General features: G+C 40.3%; 1 protein-coding gene across 1 annotated transcript; it reads left to right on the top strand.

Annotated features, from left to right (window-relative positions):
- Positions 1-22,176: 22,176 nt before the first annotated feature.
- Positions 22,177-25,754, top strand: LOC147855142 (uncharacterized). Its single transcript, XM_087330301.1, has 8 exons — positions 22,177-22,350; positions 22,699-22,903; positions 23,054-23,144; positions 23,308-23,453; positions 23,669-23,912; positions 24,024-24,128; positions 24,339-24,726; positions 24,996-25,754. Exons 1-8 carry the CDS (start codon positions 22,266-22,268, stop codon positions 25,487-25,489), a joined length of 1,758 nt encoding a protein of 585 aa, XP_087186427.1. The 5' UTR covers positions 22,177-22,265; the 3' UTR covers positions 25,490-25,754.
- Positions 25,755-27,718: the final 1,964 nt, after the last annotated feature.

The raw sequence follows: 27,718 nt of genomic DNA, 5'->3' as shown, positions 1-27,718 counted from the left end.
TAGCTCTAGTTCATGAACTCTTCCTCATGCATGGAAGATTGAATAAAGAATATATAGCCAGGTTGAAAATATAGTTTGCAAACTCTACCTCATGCATAGTTTAACATGTTAGTAGTGATATTGGAATCTCTTCTTAATATGTAGCTCTAGTTCATGAACTCTTCCTCATGCATGGAAGATTGAATAAAGAATATATAGCCAGGTTGAAAATATAGTTTGCAAACTCTACCTCATGCATAGTGTGATAGTGTTTTTAGAATTCAAGCTATTGAACACTAGAAGAATATAAGGTATGGAGCATTCACATGTGGAGGGCAAGAACACCAACCAAGATCTTAAGGAGAATGTTAGGAAACAGGTCCTCTAGATAGGAAGGAGAATGCAAGTCGGTGAAAGGAGTAAGCCGAATCGATCAACAACGACTTGGCCGAGGCTGAAAAATTGACCAATTCCCGATTCGGTTGAGGCCAAAAATCGGGTAATAATCGATTTGGCTAATAGCCGAATTGGTTGAAGCCAACTTAGGGCTATAATTATAAATTGCTTCAATGCACCCTTAGTGGGCTATATTTGTAAATAGCTCATATTGTGTATATGAGTATAAATATAGTTAGGGCAAGTAGTTACGTATGAGAATGATGAATCATTCTAAAAAAGTTATAGTGTGGAGTTGCCTCGGTAACTAGAAGGGGAGAGAGAGTAAGAGAGTGTGTGAGTAACTCTATAGCTATCTGTGGACGAAGAAGAGCTGAAGGTCATTGCCTTGAAGCTTCTTGTTGTATTCCCACCATAGTGATTCTATTTGGAGTTTGTGGACTGACGTAGTTTTTCCCATTTTAGGGTTTCCATGTTAATTTATTATGTCTCTGTGTTAATGCATTTTTCTATTATTTCAGTTTTTTTTTTCTGTCATTCTCATTTGTGCTTGAGAATCGATTGTGGACGATCCCATATGCAACAAAGTGGTATCAAAGCTATGCTCATAACTGTCTGTATGGTTGGCGGGTAGGTTGGGTGCAGCTCGTCGTGATGATAGATTACGGATTGTACTTGGCAACTTTCACACGTCGACATGAACTGGTGGATGTCCCTATACATCCTTGGGCACCAATACTTCTCCTTTAGTTTCTAGAATGTGGCCCATGTGCCCCGATGTCCGGACCAGGGACTCTCATGGAACCCCGATAGTAGTACCAACCGGTCTTCTTCCTTTGTCACCACCCGGAATGATGTGCCTTTTGGCTTCTTTGGGTGTCACCAGATCACCCCGTCTCGCAAGAAGAAATAATAGGCCTTATTCCAAATCCGACTTGCCTCTTCCTTCATCCATGTCGCATCTATCGTCATCATGCTCAAGAACTTTCTGATCAGTAGCCACTCCCCTTTGTACTTGTCCTTGTTGAACCTGTGCACGACCGGAGCGGTCTGTCCGTTTGTCGATAGTTGAGCCGACTCGAAGAACTCCACGCAGACTCCCTCGTCTTCCAACACCATGTCTTCGTTGTTGTACCGTGCTCTCGATAGCATATCGGCCATGGAGTTGTCCTTTCCAGAGATGCGTCGTATCTCTAGGTTGAGGAACTTTATGTACACGATCCACTTGAGCATCGCCAACTCCGGAGTAGCGCATCCAGAAACCATCCCTAGGATCGGGAGACAGTCCATCTAAATTATCACCTCCGTCCTGATTAGATAATCTTTATCGTCCTTGACCGCCGAAACGATACCCCATAATTCGCGCTTAACTTGGGCATATCGCCACTGCCGCTCACTCAAAACTTCACTCTGAATTTGATGGTGAATCTTGTTCCGGCTTCATCCTTCTGGTTGATCACCCATCCGATTCCGGCCAGACTCGTCTCGACCGTCGTGTAAATCGGAGTGTCCTTTCATGTACACTGCTTTCCCGTTGAATTGGCTAGTACCATGCCGACTATTGTTTGTATGGCCTTGTCGAGGCTACCTACGCTCTCCCGCACATTCACTAGATTGTAGACGGCCACGGCCATCGTCTCTGCATGTTCGATTTCCCTCATATTGGACTCCTTGGTCGCCCCTTTCACGTCGGGTTCATCAAAGATATCACAATGTCCGCGTGTACGTGTAAGATTCGGGGTGGGACCACCGGGGTCTTGGACCAAAGAGGCAGTGAGGAAGTGAGGAGAGAGAGATGGTTGTCTAGGTCGTTTCTGGATAACTCCACAAGAACGTTGCACGAACAAGCACCCGGTTTGGCAGTCTCCGGATGCCGGATGGGAGCACACGGGCTTGGATACGTATGCCTCCATACTGGATGTTGGGTATCAGATCGTGAGCACACGGGCTCAGAAACACAGAATGTGCATGAGACGGATGAAACATAGGAAAGGAGAATGTGCGTGAGACGGATGAAACATAGGAAAGGAGAATGTGAACTCAACACAGAGAGAGATTGAGTACAACAACCAAAGTGGATCAATCAATACATCAGAGTAAAGACAACCGGACTCAGCCGGTAATAGAGCTTCGTGCTCTTGACGCATCCACAGCCCAAGACTCTAGTGGACCTATGATGGGGAGCACACGGGCTTCCAACGCGAAATAGAGGCATCCTAGCATGGCAACAAGAATGGCAGAAACTTGAAGCAGAGAGCGCAAACCAGCAACGTTCCCCTCCCCCCCCCCCCCCCTTCACACCCTACCTAGTACTCAACAACATGTATATTCTCACATATGTTAGTACACAAAGACTATTTTGTGTGCATCCGTGCATACCCCTGTTCATGCGTGGTTAGTGAGGTTTCTCCTAGTAGCTAGAATCCTCCACGACAATGTGGCAACCGATATAGCCAGCAAGTTGTGGCACACGAGGTTGTGAAATATGAGTCAAAAGGGGATGCAGATGTTGGATGAGAAAGATATACTGTCAGAGATGAAAAATGTGCATTTGGACAAATGTGTCGACTACCTGGCTGGCAAATAAAATAGAGCCGCCTTTCGACCAAGGCCCCCGATGCGGAGGAAAATTGCCTTGGAATTCGTACACACCGATGTATGCTATGTAGATGCAAGGTCTCATTCCGGTGGACAGTACTTTGTTACCTTCATTGACGATCATAGTCGTAAGTTGTGGGCTTACGTGTTGAAGACGAAGGATCAAGTATTGAGCGTGTTCAAGGAGTTCTAGGCTCAAACGAAAAGGGAATTTGCACAAAATCTGAAAGTGGTCCGGACTGATAATGGAGGCAAATACACGGGGCAGTTCCAAGTGTACTACAGATCGCAAGGTATCCGGCTAGAGTACACAGTGTTGAAGACGCCGGAGTTGAACAGGGTAGCCGAAAGAACGAACCAAACTATCATGGAAAGAGTCCAAAGTATGTTGGCAAATGCAAAATTGCTAAAGATATACTAGGCCAAGGCATTGATGACGACCGTTTACATTATAAATAGGTCTCCCTCAGTATCATTCGAAGGTGACATACCACAAAGGGTGTGGTCTGGCATCTGAGGGTGTTCGGCTGCCTGGCCTATTGCATGTAGCTAAGGACCAAAGGGGGAAACTTGATCCCAAGAGTTGATTGTGTCTATTTCTCGCCTACAGTGTAGATGAATTCAGGTATCGCTTGTGGGACCTAATCGACAAGAAGGTGATTAAGAACGAATATCGTCTTCATAGAAGAAAAGACAATTGCCAACTGGGAGATGGAGAAGATAGGGTCGACCTCCTAGTCGACTAAAAATAGGCCTCCAACTACTGATTCAAGCCAAGTTAATGATCGGCCGAATCAAACAGAAGTCGATCCGGCCGAAGATGGATACGAGCCAGTCGGCCAAGTAGATAATCAATAAATTCGAGAGCTGACTAAGGAACAAGGGGAACCAGTCGAAAGAAGACAGTCAGTCGAACGAGGATCTGAATCCGACTCGTACAAAGAGCCGATTGAAGAGGTTGAACAAGAGCCGACTGCATCAAATGGAGGTAGAAGATACCCTCTGAGACAAAGAAGGCCCGGGCCCCTAGAGATTTCCCGATAGTGAATACATATTGTTAACCGATGAGGGGGAGCCAGAAAGCTTCGAGGAAGCAAAGAGGGATACCCACAACCGAAAGTGGTTGAGTGCCATGCAAGAAGAGATGGATTCCCTACATGAGAACCATACCTATGAACTGACCGATCTGCCGAAAGGAAATAAGGCACTCTGGAACAAATGGGTATACAAATTGAAGTCGGGAGAAAGTGGGAATCCACCCAAATACAAAGCCCAAATCATTGTGAAAGGTTTTCAGTAGAAGAAGGGTGTGGATTTCAAAGAAATATTTGCCCCGGTAGTAAATATGACGTTGATATGATTGGTGTTGAGTGTAGCAGCCAACATGGATTTGGAAGTTGAGTAGTTAGATGCCAAGTCTGCCTTTTTGCATGGAGATTTAGAGGAAGAAATCTACGTGCACCAACCAGAGGGATTTGTGGAGAAAGGGAAGGAGAACCTGATTTCCATCTGACTTGGCCATCTAATTCGCCTTCGTAACCGATTTGGCTTTCAGCTTATCCAGCCGATTTGGGCCTAGCCAATCGGTCTCCATCTGATCCAACCCAAGTTGAACTTGCTTGCTCAACAATTTCCAACTTGGTTGTGTATGAACAATAGATTCCAATATCACTCTTGGAATGTACCTTAAACAATGGTTATGTTCTCAAAACCATGTGAAGACGAGTATAGAGAAAAGATAGAGATAAGATAAAGGAAGAGAAAAGAATGCTATAATATTATATCATGGTGACAATACAAACTGGATAAATTTCAAACACCACTACAAAACTAAAGAACTATTTGATTTCCTATCTCCCGTACTCGTAAAAATCCTTCCTTCATCTCCTTCTTTTTCACCTATTCTTCTTCTCACCTCTTTGTACTTTCTCTCCTCCCCTCTTCTATCCAGCCTCTTCTCACTTCTTATAATCTTCTTATTCTTCCTCCTTCCTCTCTTTTTCACGCTTTTTTTAGAATTTTTTCATCCCCTATTTTTAGCTATGACATAACGACCTTCTTATCTCATATCTCCCTCACTAGAACTCCAAATTTAGAGATGTAAAATTCTAAAGATAGCTCTTTTCACAAACTTTTTCAACCGATATTTCAACATGATATTTGGGTTTCAAATGAAAGAGTTACAATTGTTCCTTTCAGACTGTATTTAGGTGGTCGCTTTTCCTCCTTTTACTTTTCTTCATGTCTCCTGCTTTTAGTTTGACTTCTTTGTTGAATATGGGATCGGCCACAACTGATTCTCAAGCACAAATCAGAATGACAGAAAAAAAAACTGAAATAACAAAAAAATGCACTAACATAGAGACACAAGAAATTAACGTGGAAACCTTGAAATGGGAAAAACCACGGGAGTCCACAAACTCCAAACAAAATCACTATGGTGGAGGAATACAACAAGAAGCTTCAACGCAACAACCTTCAGCTCGTCTTCGTCCACAGATGGCTACAAAGTTACTCACACACTCTCTTACTCTCTCTCCGCCTTATAGGTATGGAGGTGTTGAGAATCAAGCTCAACCTAGTGCGACGTGTGAACACACCCTTTGAGAATCTATGATCACTCAAAGGTCAAGAGTCACACCACTACTCTCTACACATTAACTATGTGTCATAGAATCATATTCTATGACACATAACTAATGAGTTCCATATTCCCCATGACTATAAGTCTTCACATTCCCCAAGAGAGAGTAGTTTTTGTAGTGAGTTAATGAAGAGAGAGGGTGACCTTATATAAAGCACCCTTCTCCTACTTCATAGAGGTCAGTTGTGACTGCTTTTAATGCTACATTTTGTAATTGGTATTCTCCTTGTGAATATACACCTTCTTGAGTATTCTATTTTCCATTCTATCTAATCTATCTATATTGTGTTTTGTCTTCTCTCATCTCTTTCCTCTCACACATACACATAACACACATCTCTCACACTGCACAAGAATCATATCTGATTCTTTACATGGTATCAGAGCGGTTTGGTAGCTCGATCTAGTCCATCCGCGTGTGTTGTGTTCTACGCCGATGTTCGAGAAGAACCGGTTCATCGCTATTGTAGTGCGACTACATAGCTCGTGTTTGAGAGAGAAGGAAAAGAAGAAAGAAAGCTTCATCAACAATAAATACTCAAATGGGGAGCGCTCTCCATAGCGAGAAGTTGGATCGAAACAACTTTGCATCTTGGGAGTACAAAACACCGGGACATTTGAAACAGGTAATATGTCGCATTTTAAGAACTATCCGTCAAAAAAAGACACAAAATAGGTCGATTGACAAAAAGGGGTGCCGCATGCGTAAAGGATTTTCAAAAATGACCCAAAAATATATTGATTTTAAGCATGTCCAAAATTGTAGGTCTTTCAAAAAATGCCTAAATAATAGACATGCCAAACTTACAAAAGAATGTACAAAATGACTACCACCTATATTTATACATATTCGTTAACTGACATTTTGATGTACAATTCAATATCTACAGATCAGGTGTCAAACTATCGCTTTCCAAGTCTATGCCATCATTTTTAGACCCATCCGATGAACTAGAAGAGCTTTGTGAGGTATCATCCTCATCATCACTGGCAACCAATGCATTGTCTTCATCCAATTGCAATCCAACATCACCATGGTTATGAGACATGCTTCTTGTTTGTCTTTGTGTAGTGGTTGGAGCCGCATTTGGGATCTTCTCTTTTAATATCTTGATTGTGGTTTGTCTTAGATGGCCTGTTTTGGTCAAGGAGAAGTCATACACTAGTATGTCAACATTATCCAATGTAAGAACAGACGTGCTTGGTAGATTCTTTCTTCTTCGCTTTCTACTTGTGCCTTCAACATCCTTAACCATCTCTAAAGAGTACTTTCCAGAGAATGGATTTGGTGAAGAGGTGTGATACCAATGAACCACAATGGACTTAACTTGATTGCCTGATTCATCCTTCATTATATCCAAAATTTTAGCAATCCAAAATGGATGGCCCAACTCATCATCCCCAGCTAATGTTGCAACTAACATCCCAACTTGTAGTTCATGCAAATTGCCTTGCCATCTTGCCTCTGCAGTACGCGATATTCTTGGTCCCACATAAATATCTCTCTGTCGTGGGCGAACTAGATTATTGAGTTCAACATTACCAATTAATTGATGGTTAGCAGGTGAAACTATTGACGGCATACCAATGTTCCATGTGAAAGCATTTTGGATTGGCCATACTCCGGCAATGTAGTTGTTTAAAATTGTATGTTGATGGTTAAAGAAGGTATCCCACCATTGAACATCTTGATCACCAGCATACTTCTTGGTGCGCTCAATATTTCTTTGTTTCTCTTCAAGGCATCGCATCCAATATATCTTTTTCTCATCAATTGAGTTGCTATGAACCATTTTTTTATGGTCATCATACGGCATTTGTTCTGCACCATGGATTTCTGTATTTGGAAAATAAAGTAAGAACCTACAACCCTCTTGTGGCTCCCATTGTGAACTAGATGAGTATTGTTTTGCATACAACATCGTCGTGTTGTGGCTCATATCACTTCGTTTTATGAGGAAGACATGGTTAAAACTTATATTATTCAAAGGTGCAAGAACCCTACCTTGAGCCCCATCACCATCCATGCAGAAGCGTTTAAAATCATACACTTCATTCAACTGATGTACTTCGGGCTTCGGGGTATAAGCTTCACTGATCAACATTGTTAGCGTAGGAAGCGTGAAAGCATCACATCGTGCTAATTTCTTTGAGAACCTACTAAACATTTGATCTATATGATCATGGGTATGACCAACTAGTAAGAAGTTAACCTTAATCTTCTTAAATAAACCCTTCTCTACTAGCATGCTTAAGTAACCGAAAACAGTCGAGTTTTTGTTTTCTCTAGCTGTATTGTCAAGTTGCACATATAGAACAGGCGAGAGTATACCTGGCCAAGACTGCAACACTCTTTGCATGACTGTAACTGTAAGATTAGGGTTGTTGTGGATATTAGGATAAGTTAAGAATACTTGAGGCCTTATTGTTTGACAATATGACAAGCAACCTACTAAATGCATTTGTACAAGGCATTCATCTCCAATATCCTTTGGCAACCTTTGAAAGTGTGGCAAACAAGTCTTCTTCTGATCCATGCCATCAATAATCATACACATATACCTTTCAGGTGATTGGAGAGCTTTTCGTCGGTGGTGCATAGCTTTAGAACGTTCCAATGCTTGACTCTCACGGTGTTCTTTCAATAGATTCTTGTAATTCTTTATTTCATCATCTGATTTCCCACCCTTTGCCATACTCTTTAAACTTGCACATATTGAACAAACACCCATTCGAACTTTACGCGGTATAACCACATTGTTAAATTGTAACCTCCATAATCGATTGAAATGTCGATACTGTATGTAAGGTACACCTTGTGACAACATGTCGTCTTTATATTCTTGATACACCTCACGACGAGTGAAATTATCAGACAAGTGCAATCTCCCAGTAGTGGGCATAATATCACATTGCTTTGAGAAATATATCTCCATCCAATTAATAGAATGACGCCCTATAAGACCCTTACTACCAGAGGAATTCATATCAAAAGGTATAAACGATCCCTTCACCAATCTTAGTTGTATTCTTTGAAGCCTCATGTTCCCAATGCTATGAGCAATTTTGAAAGCAACTCTACAACACTTAGTCCTCAATGCAAGGTAATATTCAACGTGCGTTGAACTAGCCCCAGTGGCGTGATCTCTTACAAGCTGCATATGTGAAATAAGAAAAGTATCTTGTTCCTCACCATTAAGTGATAGATACTTCTCCCGCATTATTCGTAAGTTTGACTTTCCAAATTTATTAAGACATAGATTCCCACAACATGTCTTGCTCGAATCACAAACAATTTGACGATCAGAACATAAAAAGTTATATCTCTTTACACTAACTTGTCGAGGAACTCTTTTGAATGTGAGAGGCTTTGTTACGCAAGCTTCGCCAGATGTGGTTTCATCCTTGTCAATGCTTGCACAACTTTTGCTATCTTGTATACCACTTTGTCCTGGCCTCTTGAAAGGGTCAATTGAGAAAAGTGAGTTTGAGTTATTACCAACATCACAACTAACATTTTCACCTGGACCCTTTGAAACACTTGGGACCTTGTACTCATCGACTGAGAAATATGAGTTACTCGATAAAACATAAGGGTCCACTGAAAACAAGGATGATCTACTCGAAGCACAAGACATCTTGAAGCCTAACTTAAATTAACACCTTTCTCTTGTTTAAGTAGAAGTTTAGGAATTGAAGATCTAGTCTATGAACATAAACCATATGAAGACATCTTGGGATAAAAGATAAGGTATATTGACATCATATTATTATTTAATTTTGTAAATTTTTTATAATAATTTATTGTGTAATATTGTATTTTTTTAAGAGAAAATCTTTTTTTTAAATAATTATTTTATTTTCCAAAAAAACAATTTAAGTTAACTATATAAATAGAGATCTACCACTCATTATCTCTTACACGTTTCAAGAGCTCAGAGCACTCTTTAGAAAAAGTCATCGTTTTCTGTGTTCATCAACACATTGTCAACAACTAGTCTAACATGAAATCGAGCAAGACAGTTGGCAAGTAAGTCTTCTATTACCCAAATTTAAAGATTCCTAAAGATACCATAAAGATTCTTTTTTATTATCTATAAAATTGAGTGACTTTAATTATAATTAGTTTGGTGTATGTATAATTTCTTCGGTTTCTTGAGAGAATGTCCTCTCTAATTCGATGCAGTGCATCGGATTAGAAAGTACTTCCTCGCTAACTTGATGAACTGCATGGGGGTAGATAGGAAATTAAGACAACACACATAGATACGACATCCTCTCAAATCCGATGCAATGCATCGGATTTCAGACGATGTCGTATCATATCCTCCCTAATCCAATGTAGTGCATCGGATTAGGGAGAAGATGATCAGGAAACCTCTGAAATCCGATGCACTGCATCGGATTAGGGAGAAAATCCTCCCTAATCCGATGAAATGCATCAGATTTCAAAGGATGTCGTAATATATCCTCTGAAATCTGATGCAATGCATCGGATTTCAGAGGATGTCGTATCATATCCTCCCAAATCCAATGTAATGCATCGGAGTAGGGAGGAGATGATGAGAAAACCTCTCGTTTTAGAGGATTTCCTCCCTAATCCGATGCAGTGCATCGGATTAGGGAGGAGATGATCAGAAAACCTCTGAAATCCGACGCAGTGCAATGGATTTCAGAGGATGTCCTCTCTAATCCGATGCACTGCATCGGATTAGGGAGGAGATGATCAGAAAACCTCCCTAATCCGATGCAATGCATCGGATTTCTGATCATCTCCTCCCTAATCCGATGCACTGCATCGGATTAGAGAGGAGATGATCAGAAAACCTCCCAAATCCGATGCAATGCATCGGATTTCAGAGGATGTCCTCTCTAATCCGATGCAGTGCATCGGATTAGGGAGGAGATGATCAGAAAACCTCCCAAATCCGATGCAATGCATCGGATTTCAGAGGATGTCCTCTCTAATCCGATGCAGTGCATCGGATTAGGGAGGAGATGATCAGAAAACCTCCCAAATCCGATGCAGTGCATCGGATTTCAGAGGATGTCCTCTCTAATCCGATGCAGTGCATCGGATTAGGGAGGAGATGATCAGAAAACCTCCCAAATCCGATGCAGTGCATCGGATTAGGGAGGAGAGGATAGGAAATCCTCTGAAATCCGATGCACTGCATCGGATTAGGGAGGAGAGGATAGGAAATCCTCTGAAATCCGATGCACTGCATCGGATTTCAGAGGACGTGCTAGCTTTATTTTAGCTTTATTTTAGCTTTATTTTAGGTATATTTAGATGTATTTTATGTATATTTAGGTGTATTTCGTCGTATTTACGTGTCTGTTACATGTACTTAGGTGTATTTATATGTATTTAGTAGTGTTTATGTGTGTTTAGGTCTACTTACGTGTATTTAGGTGTGTTTTATGTTTATTTTACGTGTACTTAGGTGTATTGGAGAGTATTCTGTTTAGGGTTTAGTGTATTTAGGTGTGTTTTACATGTAGTTAAGGGTATTTAGGTGCACTTACGTGTATTTAGGTGCGTTTTATGTGTATTTTACGTGTACTACGGTGTATTAAAGAGAATTTAGTTGTGTTTTGGTGTATTCACGTATATTTTACATTTATTTCACGAAAATATTTTGTTTTCTTCCCCAGTGAGCCCCGTCCGAAGGTGCCCTCTTTCAAGTTGAAGTTCCGGTCTCCGACAAAACATGACTCGGAGAGTTTTTTAAAAGAAAAGTCTCGACGATCATTATTCGAGTCCGGGGGTGATGGGACCTCGAAATCATCCGTAGGGAATACGAAAAATAAACAAATTATGCTCGTGGAAGATAAGTCCACGGAGCATAAGCTAAAAAATTATTCACATGTAGAATGGAGTCTCACTTACATTGAAGAAGATGGGGTATTGCTCCTCATATTTGCCACGTCGGAAGGAAAAGGAAAGCTTGAATTAGGGAAGACCTTCCCCTATGGTAAAGTTCGTAATTTAGAATATGAAGACAGTGATTCGTCCATTATCTTCCTCGAAGTTGAGAGCTCAGGTGGTATAAGGCGAGTGCAAGTTGATGAAGGAAACCTAGTACCTGACGTATGCCACCCAAAATCTTTGCGAAAAGATATGCAAACAAAGAATAATCTTATTGTAGCTCTTCGGCCTTATGTTACTGGAGAGATGATGAGCACAGAAGCAGAGACTCCGCCTAAAAAGTCTCGGAAAACAAAACCGGAACATAAAAAATATCAAAAACGACAAATATCTAATGACGAGGACCTCGACGTCTTGGAGTTCGAGGAAGAAGAAGACGATGAACAACAACTTGAAATTGTCCCTCCAGGAGGGCAAATATCTTCCGGTGTATTGACTTCTGAGCAAAACCGGATTAGAGAAAATATAGCTAGGACCAAACTAGTGCGAAAAGGTCAACTCTTCCATCTACCAATTTCTTCAATTCAAAGGCCGCCCATCGACCCTGAAACTAGAAGACGCACGCTCGAGATTAGAGAGCCACATGCAGTGCATGTACAAAATTTGAAAAGCAAAATGAAGATAAATCCACATGCAACCGTCGTACCTTTTTTGGTTATGGTAGACCCTGAACAATGTCCGACAGTTGCTGATTTTAAATATAGCTCTTCAGATGATTATACTTATTATGTTATCGGAGGATCTCATTCAGCTGAAGCCCGACGTCAACTCGTCAAGGAATATCCGCTCACTCCGTTTTTTAAGTACGCAGAATGTAAAGTATATGCAGGTCTTACTCATGAAGAGGCCAAGTTGTTAGCATGGGACCACAACAATGATAATGATTATAGACAAAAGATGTCTTGTATCGAACGCATCAGATTCTTTCACCATGAGTATTTGGATGCGTTGCAAAGATTTGGACCCAAGTTGAACCCTGGCTTACGACGTCAATGTTTACTAGAAGTGGGTATTGCAGTTGATGAGAGTACGAAATCTGAAGGGCTACGGAAATATGACTCATGGTTTCAGCTTGCCTTTAGAACAGGTGAGGTATGGGATCTCCAGGATAGAATATTTGGCATGTGGGAGCGCAAGGAGGTCAAAGGTCAACGGGCAAAGAAGGCCAAGGTAGATCCACAAGTGGAGATGAAGACAAAGTCACGTAAAAGTGACTTATTTATTGAGGAGTTGGCCGAAGATATGAAGTTGCTACCTTGGAGGTCACTACAAGGAATTAAAGACGATATATTGTTAATATCTGTGTTGTCTCGAGTTGCAGCCAAGGAGTTTAGCTTGGACGAGATGGTGACTGAGTTACAAAAGTATGTAAAATTGAAATGTTTTTCTTTATTCTTGTGCATTTCCTTTGATAACTGATTTCACATTTAATATTTTATTTTTAGTCATAAAGTATACATGAAGATACAAGAATTGATGATGAAAAAATTGTGCCTACCAACCTGGGAAGAAGTCGAACAAGCTTGCCCAATAACATCATCATATAAGGCATTAGAAGAGTTCTTCATTGTATTTAGAGAATGGGTATGTGTATTTTCAATTTGAAAAGATTCAATTATCATTTATCAGATATATTCCTTATAGGAAATGAATTTTGCAGAAACCACCTCGATCAAAGAAAGTTGGTGATAGTAATGACGGTATTCCAAGTTCGTTCATTACGCACTTGGAACGTGCTAAATACGAAAAAAGAATGACAAAGGGAAAGGAGTTGGAAGTGCCAGAGGACTTCGCAACAGTAAAAAGTTTTTTGCATAGAGCTGACCCTTTCAAACAATTACATTATAGTGTATTCCAGGGGGATGTGGTGAATATGCTCGACATATTACCAAAAAGGCACTATACATTACTTATTGCTGATATACCGTACGGATTCCGGATCACGGGTTCCATGTTTGATGATGTGCCTTTCAAGTACCCCCAGATTGAGAAGATGGTAAAGGACTTCGCAGAGTTGACCTTAGCACCATTGTGGAGGATAGTCATATTTCATAGCATGGGTCAATCATTGTCAGTCACAACTGCTTTAAAGTCACGATGTCATGCAACAGAGCATATGCATTGGTGAGTTATACGTTGTTTTTTGATAATATTCTCTTAGATATGTGGTTTATATATGTTCCATTCAAATTTTAACTCATTTGTTTTGGGTTCAATAGGATTAAAACAAATATTACACGTAGCCCGGGCGATCGTATGGTTAGTGCAGTTGAGCATCTTAGTGTGGGTTATTATGATGTAATAACGAAGAAGAAGGCTCGGGCACACGTTAATGAAAGAAACGTTGTGAATTATATAATGTGCCCAGCTGTGACAAAGAAGCTTCGACATGTATCAGGTGAAAAGAGCCTTGTGAACCCTTATCAAAAACCTCAAAGATTGATCAACCGCTTAATCGAGCTCTTCTCAAACCCAGATGATTGGGTTCTGGATTTGTTCTCTGGCACAGGTATATGTAATATAAGTTTAGTCTCGTTAATTTGATTAAGTTATAGACTTTCATTATTATTTTGACTTCTGCACTTCTATTTTACGATCAGGTACTACTACAGCTTGTGCATTAAAAATGTTCAGAAACTGTGTCGCGTTGGAGAAGGACCCTGAACAAGTTAACTACATCAAAATGAGGATCCAAGGAATCTGGGATTGTCCGGATCAAGATCAAGAAGTCGGAGCGAAGCACATCAATGAAACAGAGAGGTTTCAGATGACTTCGAGAGAGCCAATGGAACCTATAGATGAAGACGCAGGGGACCTTGTGGACCTAGAAGATGTAATAGAATTTGAACATATGCATGGTTTAGCGGAGCAAACAATCAATGCTACAGAGGACAATTTAGAAGAGTCCATTCATCCAGAAGAGCCCACATTGCCTGACTTGCTTATAGATTGATTTCTATGGTTAGGTGTATTATTTGAACGATATTAAATGATAGACATTGACTTGTGACTATTGTTTCATTTGAACACAGTTAAAACTTAAAGTTTGAGTTTATTTGGCAAAGTGTATAATTTGAATGGTATTAATGTTTTACATGTTCTTCAACCTTTCTTTGGAAAGTCTGCAAGGGTTTTTATAGATGATTTTGGCCATCAATAGTGCAAAGATGGGTCATCTAGAAACGTTGTGTGCGGATAATCTTTAGTATTTGATTTATGTATAATTTGACTAAGTCTATAATTTTAAGGGTATTAAATGTTTATCTTTGACTTCTACCTTCTAGAGTTATAACACTATTAAGTTTTAAAGTTTGACGTATTATATGTGATTATATTATAAAATTAGCATCTATGTGATTCTTGGCGTGGGCAACTATTTTTATCTTCGCCACAATTACGGTTCAAATGATTAAAGTTGCATATAATTCCATTCCGTTAATTTAGAATTTCACAAAAAACATGACATATGAAATATAAGGCTATTGATTTTCTTGACATAAAATTATTTAGTTGAAATTTTTGCTATGTTTTAAGGAACCATGTACGCATGCGTGGTACCTTTTTGAAATTCTGCTAAAATAAGGCATATTTTAACATCTCCTCAAGATGTGAAAAAGAGAATGCGACATATTACCTGTTTCAAATGTCCCGGTGTTACAAGATGCACCAATACCTTGTCGGTCAAGGATATTGGAGCTATATCAAAGGAGCACAAGAAAATCAACCCTGTGAATGTTAATGTGCGGAAGCGTTAGACAAAACCGGCTCAGCCGGATAGCAACAGAGAATAAGATGAAGGTTTAATGGAGTAGCTTAACACACAGAGAATACGCATATGGGAGACTGAGAGAGAGCAGAACATAAACTCAATTCAAAAAACTCTGTACATACAACGTGTTAAACAACACTATTTATACAAGTCCATAAAGGACTGACAGAAGTACTGACAGGTACTTCAATATTCCTACGTGCGACTGACACTAACTACGAGACAATGATTACCTAGTAGTATAGGCTACTACTAGGCTTCTGGTTCCCGCTCGAATCCGGCTCTCCGATCCGGCCAGTTGTTTCCAGATACCGATTCGGCTCAGGCTTATTCAGCCGATCCGGATCCGGTTGAGCTTGCTCGCTCAACACTCCCCCTCAAGCTCAACTTGAGGTCGGATCGTGGTGTTAATGTCCGTGGCAACCGGTTCTTCTACTCGGTTCCTTCTGGCGTTGGTCCTCCTTGCTCGTTCCTTGTCTGGACTGATCTTTTTTGCCGCGACCCTTCTGGTTCTGTGCACCTCGACCTCCTCGGTCGGCTTTTCTGCTCAACAGGCCCATTTCATCTCCCTTGCTGCTGCAACTCCGGCGCTTGCCGACCCATTAGTTCCTTCGTGTTGGCGTCGACTTCCGCTACGTTCGTGTCCGTCTGACCTTTAGTTGATCCGGTTTCTCCGAATCTTGAACCAAATCGGTTTCCTTCGATTCGTTCCAACTCTTGTCTGAATCGGTCTCTCCCGATTCGTTCCGGCTCTTGTCCGAGTCGGTGTTCTCCAACTCGTCTTCCGGTTTCATGCCCTTCACCATATCAAACCATGTCTGGGTCTTGACCTTCTCCTTCCGGTTGGCTCTGTCCTTCCTGACTTTGCCGCCGTTGCCGCTCGTTCTGACTTGTTCGGATGTGCCAACTTCCTTTGTCGACTCGGCTTCCTTTTTCCCTTTGTCTCCCCCTTTGTTGGTTCTTTCTTCCTCTCCGGCTCCTTGTCCGGTGCTATACGTTCCCTTTCCTTTTCTCCCCCTCATGTCACGAACACACCAAGCGCGGACTACGACGGAGCACTAATGATGCGGCTACGACGGAGCAATGACGGAATGACACAAGAGCATAAAGATAGAGATGAAGATTAAGGAGACAAGATTGGGCAAAATGAGAATACTAGATTGATATGTCCATCACTGGCGTTGTTCACCTTGAATTCCTTCAAGGTGAACTCAACTATTTATACTAAGTGGCATGCATACTTGTTGCATGCATGTGATACAATAGAGCATGTAGGCAGTAGGTACGCATGCATGTGCCAAGTGTTAATAATACAAGGGAGAAATTATGCACATGATGTTAGCTAAAACCGACAATGAGGAAGTATATACATGATTATATGCTAGATGTGTGGTTAACACATAACACTCGATTATAACATGGTCATGTCAAGAGTCGAATCTTGACACCTCAAGTGCGGCACGTTGAGATGCTGAACACCAAGCATTTCGGTAAAGTGTTGCAACTTGTTCGATCCGAGCGGTTTGGTGAGGATATCGGCAACTTGCCGATCCGTCTGAACATACTAAAGTTCAACTTAACCACTCAAAACCCGCTTGTGAACAAAGTCATAATGCACTTCTATGTGCTTCGTTCCAGCATAGAACATGGGGTTCTTGGCGAGCTGAATGTTGCTCATGTTGTCACAGTAGATCATGATCAAGGTCGGTACCTCAATCCGCAGGTCTTGCAGCAATCGTCGAAGCCAGATGGCTTAACAGGTGGCATTGGTAGCGCCCCGGTATTCAGCCTTAGGGCTTGATAGAGCCACTGTTGGCTGCTTCTTGCTACTCCACGCAACATCCGCTCTACCTAGAGAAAACATGTAACTGGAGGTGGATCGGCGATCCGATGCATCACCAGCCTAGTCGGCATCGGTATATCCGACTGGCTTCCTAGCTATACCGTGTCAGTATAACAGTCCCCGATCCTTCGTGCCGCTAACATACCTAAGTATCTGGTGTGCGCATTGAAGGTGCTCGACGGTCGGCTTTTGCATGAAGTGGCTGAGGTCGGGTCAAGTGATCCTCAGGTATATGAGGCTTCCAACAATTTTTTGGAACCGTTTCTCATCGCAGGCTGGTCCAAAGTTGGGACGAAACTTCTGGTTCCGGTCCAGGGGTGTGGAGACAGGTCAACATTCCCTCATGCCGAACTTGTACAACATATTCAACACATAGTGTCGTTGTGAGAGCAATATGTTGTTGGGGGTTCAGATCACCTCGATCCCAAGAAAATAATGAAGGTCCCCCAGGTCCTTCATTTCAAATGCATCTGATAGCTGGGACTTTACTCAGGCGATTTCATTGAGTCCGGGTCTGGTGATGACTAAATCATCAACATAAAGTAGGATGCAAACTGGACCGTCCGGACCTTGCCGAATGAACAACGATGAGTCGGATTTAGAGGTCACAAACCCCAGCTTACGCAACCGGTGCGTAATCTTCGCATTCCAAGCTCGAGGGGCTTGTTTCAGACCGTAAAGCGACTTCTTAAGCCGGCACACCGCCGACTTGTTCATCTCCGACTGAAAATCGGGAGTTTGGATCATATAGATATTCCCGCTCAACCGAAACGATTCCAGAGTCTCTTCTAGATATTCAAGCTCGTCATCTTCTATATTCATTTCGGCTATGGGCTATGGGACCTAGAGAACCGGAAATTGATCCGAAGTAGTGACGTAGTCCTCAATGAAGACTTGATTCCCTCTGAGCGGAACCAATAGAAAATAGTCAGCAAAACGGTCTCCTTCAACACCGACAAAAGCATCGTAGAAGGACTGACACATAGGGCCGGATCGGAGATTCGACAAATAGTCAAAATCAACCAAACCGACAACACATCTGTTGACTCCGAATCGGCAAGAGGTCCACTTGTAGAAACTAATTCAACTAAAACATCGACATAGGCCAACCAAGGTAGACTCAAAAATGACAAAGTTAATTCGACCGATCAACCCACAAAGGCTAAGGGGAAAAGCTGACACGAGTCGGCTAAGTCACCCATCTCCAAGTCAATCGATCCTAGATAGGGGAGGATGACATAACATCACCGAAATCCTACTATAGGGGCGAGTCATCCTAGAGGATTCCTGAAGTAAGTGGTTCAGAAATGCCGATCGTCCAACCAAGCTGACTGAAGACATCGAACCGACTAAAACGGCACCCAGGAGATCCGGACGAGTTCAAAGGCCAGCAGAGTTCTATCAACTGGGCCTCGACTTGCTCAACTATACCGATTCATGCTAACCGAGCACATACAAAGAAGCTATAGCTGCACCGGATGCCAACACATGGCTACAAACCATGAAATACGAGATGGACTCGATTCATCAAAATCACACATGAGAGTTGGTCGAACTACCAGCCAAAAGGAAGCCGCAACCCTACAAATGGGTCTTTAGATACAAATATGTATCTGACTCAGAGACACCCAAATACAAAGCTCGATTCGTCGCCAAAGGTTTCAAACAAGAATATGGGGTTGACTACGACCAAATATTCTCACCAGTAGTCAAGATGACCACCCTTCGGCTCCTACTTGGGGTCATGGCGAAAAAAGACCTAGAGCTTGATCAATTGGATTTCAAGATGACTTTCTTGCCAAAATGTATGTCTTCATGACATTACAATAAGCCCAAAATGTATATCTTCATGACATTACAATTATAAGGCCAACTGTATGTCTTCATGACAGGTAGGAGCTCACAATTTCCTTGTGCATTCTAAATCTCAAATAGTTATGTTCATGAACTATGAACTGATATTGAGTAGAAGAAAATTTCCTACTCACAAATGAATAAAGTAATTTAGATGAAGGATATTGTTACACATTAAGCCTTGTTGAGTTGCACATTTGACTTCTAGGATGTTACCAAAAGGCGTCGTCAATTGTGACTTATTGAAAATAGATTTCTACAATAATTTGACATAACTAATAAATGGTCAAAGTTTTGGACATGACAAGGGATAGACAATGATTTCAAATTCTCTTTCTGAGAAAGACCAATTCGTAGCCCTCAATAATCAAATACCCAAACTAAGTTACCAGTGTTAAAACATCATTTCCATAAATTTCTAATTTGATGGTAGGACAAAACTTAATTCAAATTACAATAGGTGATACATAGTCTCCAACGTTCATCATATTTCACATCTAATATAAGTAACGCATTTGAGAGTGTCATATTCTAACGAATGTGTTCCATTGTTAAGTAATCCTTTAGTTGAGGATCAATCTCATCTTCTTTGGATTGGCTAAGTCAATACAAAGGAATAGAAATTGGGGCAACGATGTAGCAACCCGCCATGTTGGTTCTGGCAGCGCTATAAAGCCTCCTGACATTATGGTGTTGTAGCGTGGCCCACACCATTGTTCGAAGATGGTGTCAAAAAGATCCCCACGTTCTAAGTTGGTATCGTAGTTGTTGCATGCATGACAACATGGATAGTGCAACACCCTCTCGACATAGTTGCAGCCATGTTGAGACCGTCACTTGCCATGTTGAAGTTGTTAGGGAACAAGCAATTGCCTGCCCTAGCACATGAAAAATTCACATATTATCACAACAAGATACTAAAATTGTGTCTCACATGGTGACATTTCACTGTGATGCCATTTTCTGACGACAAAAGATTACATCATGTTACTATGGTGAAATGTACCACACATTGAACATATAGATGATCGCACATAATACACAATGAATATATTTTGAGCACTTGAACCCACATATTACACCCATAGAATTACATCACATAATTAAACAAAACATACAATGAGAAAGAACAAAAGATTTTTTTTATATAAATACCTAAGTTTCTGCTCCACTTGTTCCCAAATCGAGAGGTTTTGCCTTGTTTCATGCTCCAAGGATCACAAAAAGATTAGTATCCTATGATACCAACTATTAGAGTCTAACAAATAAATTAAGCAAAACATAGGGAATTATAGATCAAAGAAAGGAAAGAGGGGTGCCAAACCACCTAACAATGATGTGAGATGAACCTAAAAAGGCACATGTCCACATTGTCATAGTCTCAACATGCACTGAGCCTCCCTTGATAAGAAGGTAGCTAGCCTTCTTATATATGAAGAAACCCTAGGCCCTATTGTGTTCACATTTGAATACTTTAGGTGAGGTGGTCAAGTGATAACACACTTAATAATTATCATACCATGTAGAATTGAATATTACAATTCATACCCTCATTCCTTTTAGAATTAACCCGCACATAAAACTAGGGAAGCCTACGGCAAACATATCTCATAATCAGTTATGGTTATGCACGTAACACTAGTGCTCATTTCATTTAGAGGAAAGTGAGAGGTTGAAACACATACATTGCATTGTAGTATGCATGTGCAAAGTTACAATAAAGTTGTATGCACATGTCTTCTAAATATAGGGTGCAACTTCAAATGCTATACATCCTTCTGAATGTAGAGTGAGCTATTTAGCGAAACATAGGTAAGGTAAATGGGGTCCTAGAAATGGGGCCATGGTAGTTGAGAGTTGCCCGATCATAAAGACTTCGAGCGAGGGTGAATCACCACATGTGACATAATAGGGAAGATTGGATTGGGAGTCATGATACTAAGGGTATAGAGAAATCGTCAAGAGGGCCTCGGTGTTACAAAACGTGTAAGGTGTCAAGAGATAATGGATCGGAACTGCCGGACAGAAACTTAGCTGGGTATAAGTGTGAAGCCTACCGACGAAATGCCTCAAACATCCTATTCTACAAGAGGTGTTACGAAACATGTAAGGTGTCAAGAGATAATGGATCGGAATGGTCGGACGGAAACTTAGATGGATCCATTTCGGGGATTGTCTCCACGGGATCCATTTCGGGGATCACTTCTTGTTTTTTCCGAATGTATTGTTGCTTGACACAATTCGGAAAGGGACATACATTTGTGTGTGTGGGCGAAAAAAGGCTAGAAAAATACGAGAGAGACCCCTTTTTTGTCCAAAAAATAAATAAATAAAGTATGTGTTTATTCTATTTGTTTATTTAGTAAAAAAGAGAGAGTATGTCTCTCTCTAATCCTGGCTGAAGTGTTTTTCGTAAATAAATAAATTAAATAAACAATTTTGTTTCTAAATAAATAAACGATTTGAGATCTCCTTTTCTTTTGTCCTAAAATAAATAAACAAATAGGAAAAATAAAGAATTTGTGTATGTGTGTCTTTTTTTTATTTGCCTTTATATTTATTCTTTTTTATTTTTTTATTTTTTATTTTTCCAAAAACAAAACTCGTTCCATTAGTTAGATCTATTTTTAATTCTTCGATTTGTGCTCCAAAAAGCGAATCAAAAATAAATGGACAAAATTAGCGGCGGTTGGATGGATGGAATGATTGATTGATTATGAGGGGCGGGCCAATGAGGAAGCGCCACGTCATCCGGCGGGTCCGCGTGGCCGCCACGTCAGCCTGCGTACTGAACGAAAAGCCAAAACTCAGAGATAAAATTCAGCCCGCCACGTCAGACGGTACGGAGAATAAGATCCGGGGGCGGCCAACGAGCGCGCGCCACGTCAGCCGCGCGTCCCTCTCACGTCAAAGGGTTCCCCTCCCCCTAAAAACAAACGAAAAATCTCTTCTTCTTCTTCTTCATCTTCATCTTCTTTCTTCTTCTTCTTCTTCTTGGATACACACACACACACACACACACACAAGAGAAAGAGAGAGAGAGAGAGAAGCCATGGCTTCCTCTATATCCAACCCTAATGTCTCCTTCTTCTTCTTCTTCTTCTTCTTCTTGGTCATGGGGATGACCACCTCCACGGCCAACCCCGTCGTCCTCCTCCGTAGCACCAACTCCTCCTCGCAGACCCCGTCCCCCGTGTATAAGGACCCCTCCCAACCCCTCGAATCCCGTGTCGACGATCTCCTCGCCCGCATGACCCTCGCCGAGAAGATCGGGCAAATGACACAGATCGATCGGACCGTCGCAAACGCGGCCGCCATCAAGAATTTCTTCATCGGTACATAATTCATCACTTTAGACATTCTCCATGTATATGTATGATATGTAATGTAATGTAGTGTAGTGTAATGCATGCATGTGTAATGTATATATGTATTGTATGTATGTATGTATGTAATGTAAATTAGTGTAATGCATGCATGTGTAATGTATATATGTATTGTACATATGCATACTTGATGTACATATATTTATGCAAGAAAGAATATGTGTATAGCAATGTGGTAAGGCAACCCCCTCATGTGTCAAACCAATGTCTAAACATCCAATCTCTATGTAGTGACCAAATTTGCCTTATGGATTGCTTGAAGATGTCGGCATCTAATCCAATATTTCATTGTGTTAGGTAGCGTTTTGAGTGCGGGAGGGGGTGCCCCTGGACCCCAAGCGTCGGCGAGTGCATGGGCAGACATGGTTGATGGCTTTCAAACTTTGGCTTTGTCCACTCGCCTTGGTATTCCTATGATTTACGGGGTCGATGCCGTACATGGACATAATAACGTTTACGGAGCCACCATCTTTCCACATAACATCGGGTTAGGAGCGACAAGGTATTACATACTGCAACGTCCAATTATGTAGTATGGTAATAAATTTTATCAAAGACGCATTTTTCACATAAGTTGCATCATATGAGCCTCGATGCATGCCATGTTTAGTCTTTCTCATCTCTTGGTTTTTGTCGATTTATTATATACTAGAGATCCAGATTTGGTCCAAAGGATCGGTGCCGCAACAGCCTTGGAAGTTCGGGGAACCGGAATACCTTACACATTCGCGCCTTGTATTGCAGTAAGTACTCTTTAATAAGACAATGTGGCACTAATCCTTGAGAAACTTGTTCCATGTGTGTACACTAATGACCTATGTCAATGCCCGCGTCTATCTAATATATTAATTTGCAGTTGTATTTGTTTTTTGTACATTCAATGCTTAGACTTATAATTTTGGTCAGGTATGTCGTGACCCAAGGTGGGGGCGTTGCTATGAGAGTTATAGTGAAAATCCTCAACTTGTGAAAGAAATGACCCAAATCATCCTCGGGCTTCAAGGCATTCCACCTGAAGGCTACCCAATGGGTACCCCATATGTGGGAGGAGGGTAATTTAGTAGAACATTAAACTATTTACGATATAATTGGGCAATAGTGTTTATGCATGAGTGCATTAATGGTCATGAATAATCTAGTATAAAAAATATTAAGCAAATACCTATAAGAGTAATAGAAAAACGAGCCATTTCCATGTAACTATATTAAATACACTATGACAATTGTATGTAATTTATCATCATGTACGTGTGACTTTTTTTCTCAGATCAAATGTTGCATCTTGTGCTAAGCATTATGCGGGTGATGGGGGTACAACCAAAGGCATTGATGAGAATAATACAATGGTATCTTATGAAGAGCTCCAAAATATCCACATTGCTCCTTACTATGCCGCAATTGCCAACAGCGTCTCCACAGTCATGATTTCCTACTCTAGTTGGAACGGCATAAAGATGAGTGCTAATGAGTACTTGATAACCACGGTGTTAAAGGAGCAAATGGGTTTCCAGGTAAATTCAAATAGCCTTATTGTGTTTCAATATTTTTTAGTACTGTAGTTGTCATATATGGAGGTGAGCCAAGTACATTTTGACCAAAGTATGTTGTTTGTGAATGGATAGGGTTTCACCATATCGGATTGGGAAGCTTTAGATCGGATAACAAGTCCACCGCATGCAAACTACAGTTATAGCGTGAATGTGGCAATTAATGCCGGTTTGGACATGGTAAGTGTGCCATATCATTTTGAAAATTAATTATGAGCCTCATAGTTGGCTAGTATGATGTTGAAACAAGAGCTTCATAATACGATGATGTCAATATCAAATATCTAATGGGTTCAAGAATGATAACAAATTTCAAGTGTGAGGTATACTATATAATGATCTCACAATAAATCTATGAGTTTTTTTATTCTCCTTTGGTTTATGATAAAGATCATGGTTCCATATAACTATCAAGAATTCATCAACCTTGTCACTAGCCAAGTGAGCACTGGCCAAATCAACCAAAGTCGGATCGATGATGCGGTGCGCCGGATACTTCGTGTGAAGTTTGCCGCAGGTCTTTTCGAGAAACCCATGTCAGACAGAAGCTTATTGAGCATGGTGGGAAGTCCAGAGCACAGGGACATAGCAAGGGAAGCAGTGAGGAAATCATTGGTTCTCTTGAAGAATGGCTTGAACTTTGAAGGCAACCCTATGTTGCCTTTAAGCAAGGTTGCCCCAAAGGTTCTTGTGGTTGGCACTCATGCAGATGATATAGGTTTGCAATGTGGAGGGTGGACCATAAGTTGGCAAGGAAGTAGTGGAAGTACAACAATTGGTAATGGGAAACTACTCAATATATTTACATCATCTTGGCATTAATATTTGATTGTAAATATTTAAATAGTTAAAACAATTCTATAATACAAATAATTGCATATTTTTATCGAGATTAATTACGTCATTATTGGGATATGATTAAGCATAAGATATTTGAATCGGGTTGGCATGAGATTAAACATAATATATTTACATCAAATTGGCATTGATATGTACATTTCATCGGTTATTCATGTGCTAAACTTCATGTCATTTGGATTTGGTTAGGTACAACTATTCTAGAGGGTATCAAGAATTCTGTGAGCCCATCCACACAAGTGGTGTACGAAGCATCTCCAGACTCTGGTTTCGTGGCAAGCATTAATGCCACCTCCATATCATATGCAATAGTGATTGTGGGGGAGGTAACCTATGCAGAGTACAATGGGGACAACACCAACTTGACTCTCCCTCAAGACGGGATTAATACGATTCAAAATGTGTGTGGCAAGGTTCCATGTGTTGTAGTATTGATCTCAGGAAGACCCTTGGTAGTTCAACCATATTTGGAGGTGATGAATGCCCTAGTGGCTGCTTGGTTGCCTGGGACAGAGGGACAAGGGGTTGTCGACGTGTTATTTGGAGACTACGATTTCCAAGGGAAATCTCCTCGAACTTGGTTCAAGAGTGTGGATCAGTTGCCTATGAACGTGGGTGATGAAAATTATGATGCACTCTTTCCCTATGGCTTTGGTTTGGCTACTGGCGTTGGTCAACACTAAAACCTAGAGTGGGTATAAAATGAAGTGGTGGTACATAATCATAGAGTTGTTAATTTCAATACCTAGTGTAGTTACCTTAGGTTCATAGAACATTATTCAATTTATTTTTCCAATCATAAACAAATATGTATATACATATGGGTTGGCACCAAGTAAAAATACCTTCAAAATCAACACACTATATTAACTCAAACATTGGTTTATATATCACACATTTTGGACATTAATAAAGTTTTAGAATCGTGGGCAACAAACTGTTAGATTTCACTTTGAATTTGACAAGTTGGTTATCTATAATTGTTCAACATGAGACTACTCAAGGTGTTTATCTATAATTGTTCAACATTCGTAAGAAAAAGGTATTATCTAAATAATTCCATGATTATATTCACTTTAAATTTGAGAAAGCTTAATTGATATGTATGTTGTTGATTGGTTGTTGATGAAGAGAATGAGAAGGAAGCAATTTCAATCCAGACAGTTACCATCACCATCACTATCATCGGCATCCTTCTCTTGTTTATCGTCACCAACGTCGTCATTGTCTCCTCCTTCACCCTCCTCTTCATCATAACAATCACAATCATCTTGTTCCCCGCTTTCCCTCACCTAAAGGTGCAGGAAGTTGTGCACCTTGGAGATATTAAGTGCCTATTATATGATTCGTGTTGGCCCACAATCTTGAATGGCTATTACTTTGACATTGGTACCAAGAATACAATTGAACATGCTAGGAAAACAGGGCAAGCGACAAAGTATTAAGAGTATACTACTTTGTCGTCACTCTAGTGTAAAAAGATTCGAGGAATTGTAAAAACCTATAAAGTCCACACTTTGTGTCTTTTTGTAGCCCTTCACCTTAACATTTAGACTAAAGCACTTTCATTAATCTCTCTCCCCCAATAGAACGATACTTACTGATACTTAATAAAGGAAGCATTTATAATGTGTGTTTAACGATACTTAATAAAGGAAGCAAGTTGATTTCTTATTGTAACACGTTCGCGTTCACAAGTGGAAGGATCGCGCATTCCACTTGTAGATTCCTTTTATAATCTTGCGATTTTAGGCAATTTTTAGAAACTTGATACACTAGTATCACATGTTTTAAATAGCATATAAAATTTGATTATTTTTTGAGATTTAACAAGTGTCAAAATGATCATTTCTAAAATTGAATAGTTTTTCGAGAAATGTTTAAACGTTGATGGTTTGCAAATATGAAATGTAGTTAACTTTAAAAAAATCACAATGGTTAACTCAAAGCACAATTTAAGATTAATGGTTTCACCATCTTGAGGAGATGTCAGTTCCAAAAGTGGAAGCAACATCTATTGTTAACGAAAATGTTTTACATATAAGAGGTAACCCTCTAATCCTTAGTGTCATCAACATCTATGAATTTAGTGCTCATCAACATCCATAAATTCACAACTCCAAAAATGTAGACAATATTCATAAACAGTCAATCAAAACTATTAAACCTAGACTTGAACATTAATATTTCATTAGAACAAATCACATAGTTATCAAGGTATGCACACTGCTCTCCTCTTCTTCCTTTTGAGAACTCTCCTCCAAGATTTGTGCAGTAGTATCTACTCCACAGAGGCTAGCAATGGTTGGGTCCTCTAATAGCTCATCATCAAAATCAATAGGTTGATGGAGGAATAGGTTGAAAATGTTAAGGCTCTAATCCTCATGTTAATGAAACCCACTTGCTCATCATCCTTTTCTAGTTCAACTATAGTCCTAAATAGCTTCAATGTAAATGCAAATGTAGTACCTATTAACATTTTTAAATGAAGATTACTTTAGATAAACATAAACTATATTGATTTCTAAAGGCATAGCAAACAAAGTTATAATAATTTACCCGAGCCAGAGAACAAATATAGTATCCAATCTCCTTCGTTGGAGAACATTTCAAATCACAAATATCAATACTAGCTAGAATTGATTGATGGGTAAATTAAAATTCTCCATGTAAGATAAATATTCCTCACCAAGCAAGGTTTTGTATACCATGGCAACGAGATCTCAAGGCCTGTGCTAAAGAGTATCCTTGGTCCATGCTATGGAATACGATAATTCTCCATCATTTAGGTTTTCTTTTTTTTCAACTTCTTTCTTTTTTAGGGTTTTGGGATTTTAGCAACTAGCAATTGATTCTTGCATGTATATTAATGTATTCCTCCCATCAACGAGGAAGAGATTAATATATGATTG

Source organism: Azolla caroliniana, unplaced genomic scaffold (genome assembly GCF_043228905.1).
Source record: "Azolla caroliniana isolate FFs.n. ecotype wild unplaced genomic scaffold, voAzoCaro1.0.p SCAF_14, whole genome shotgun sequence".
Taxonomy (NCBI): Eukaryota; Viridiplantae; Streptophyta; class Polypodiopsida; order Salviniales; family Salviniaceae; genus Azolla; species Azolla caroliniana.
Note: the sequence above shows the minus strand (reverse complement) of the source record. Positions and strands in the feature narration are given on the sequence as shown.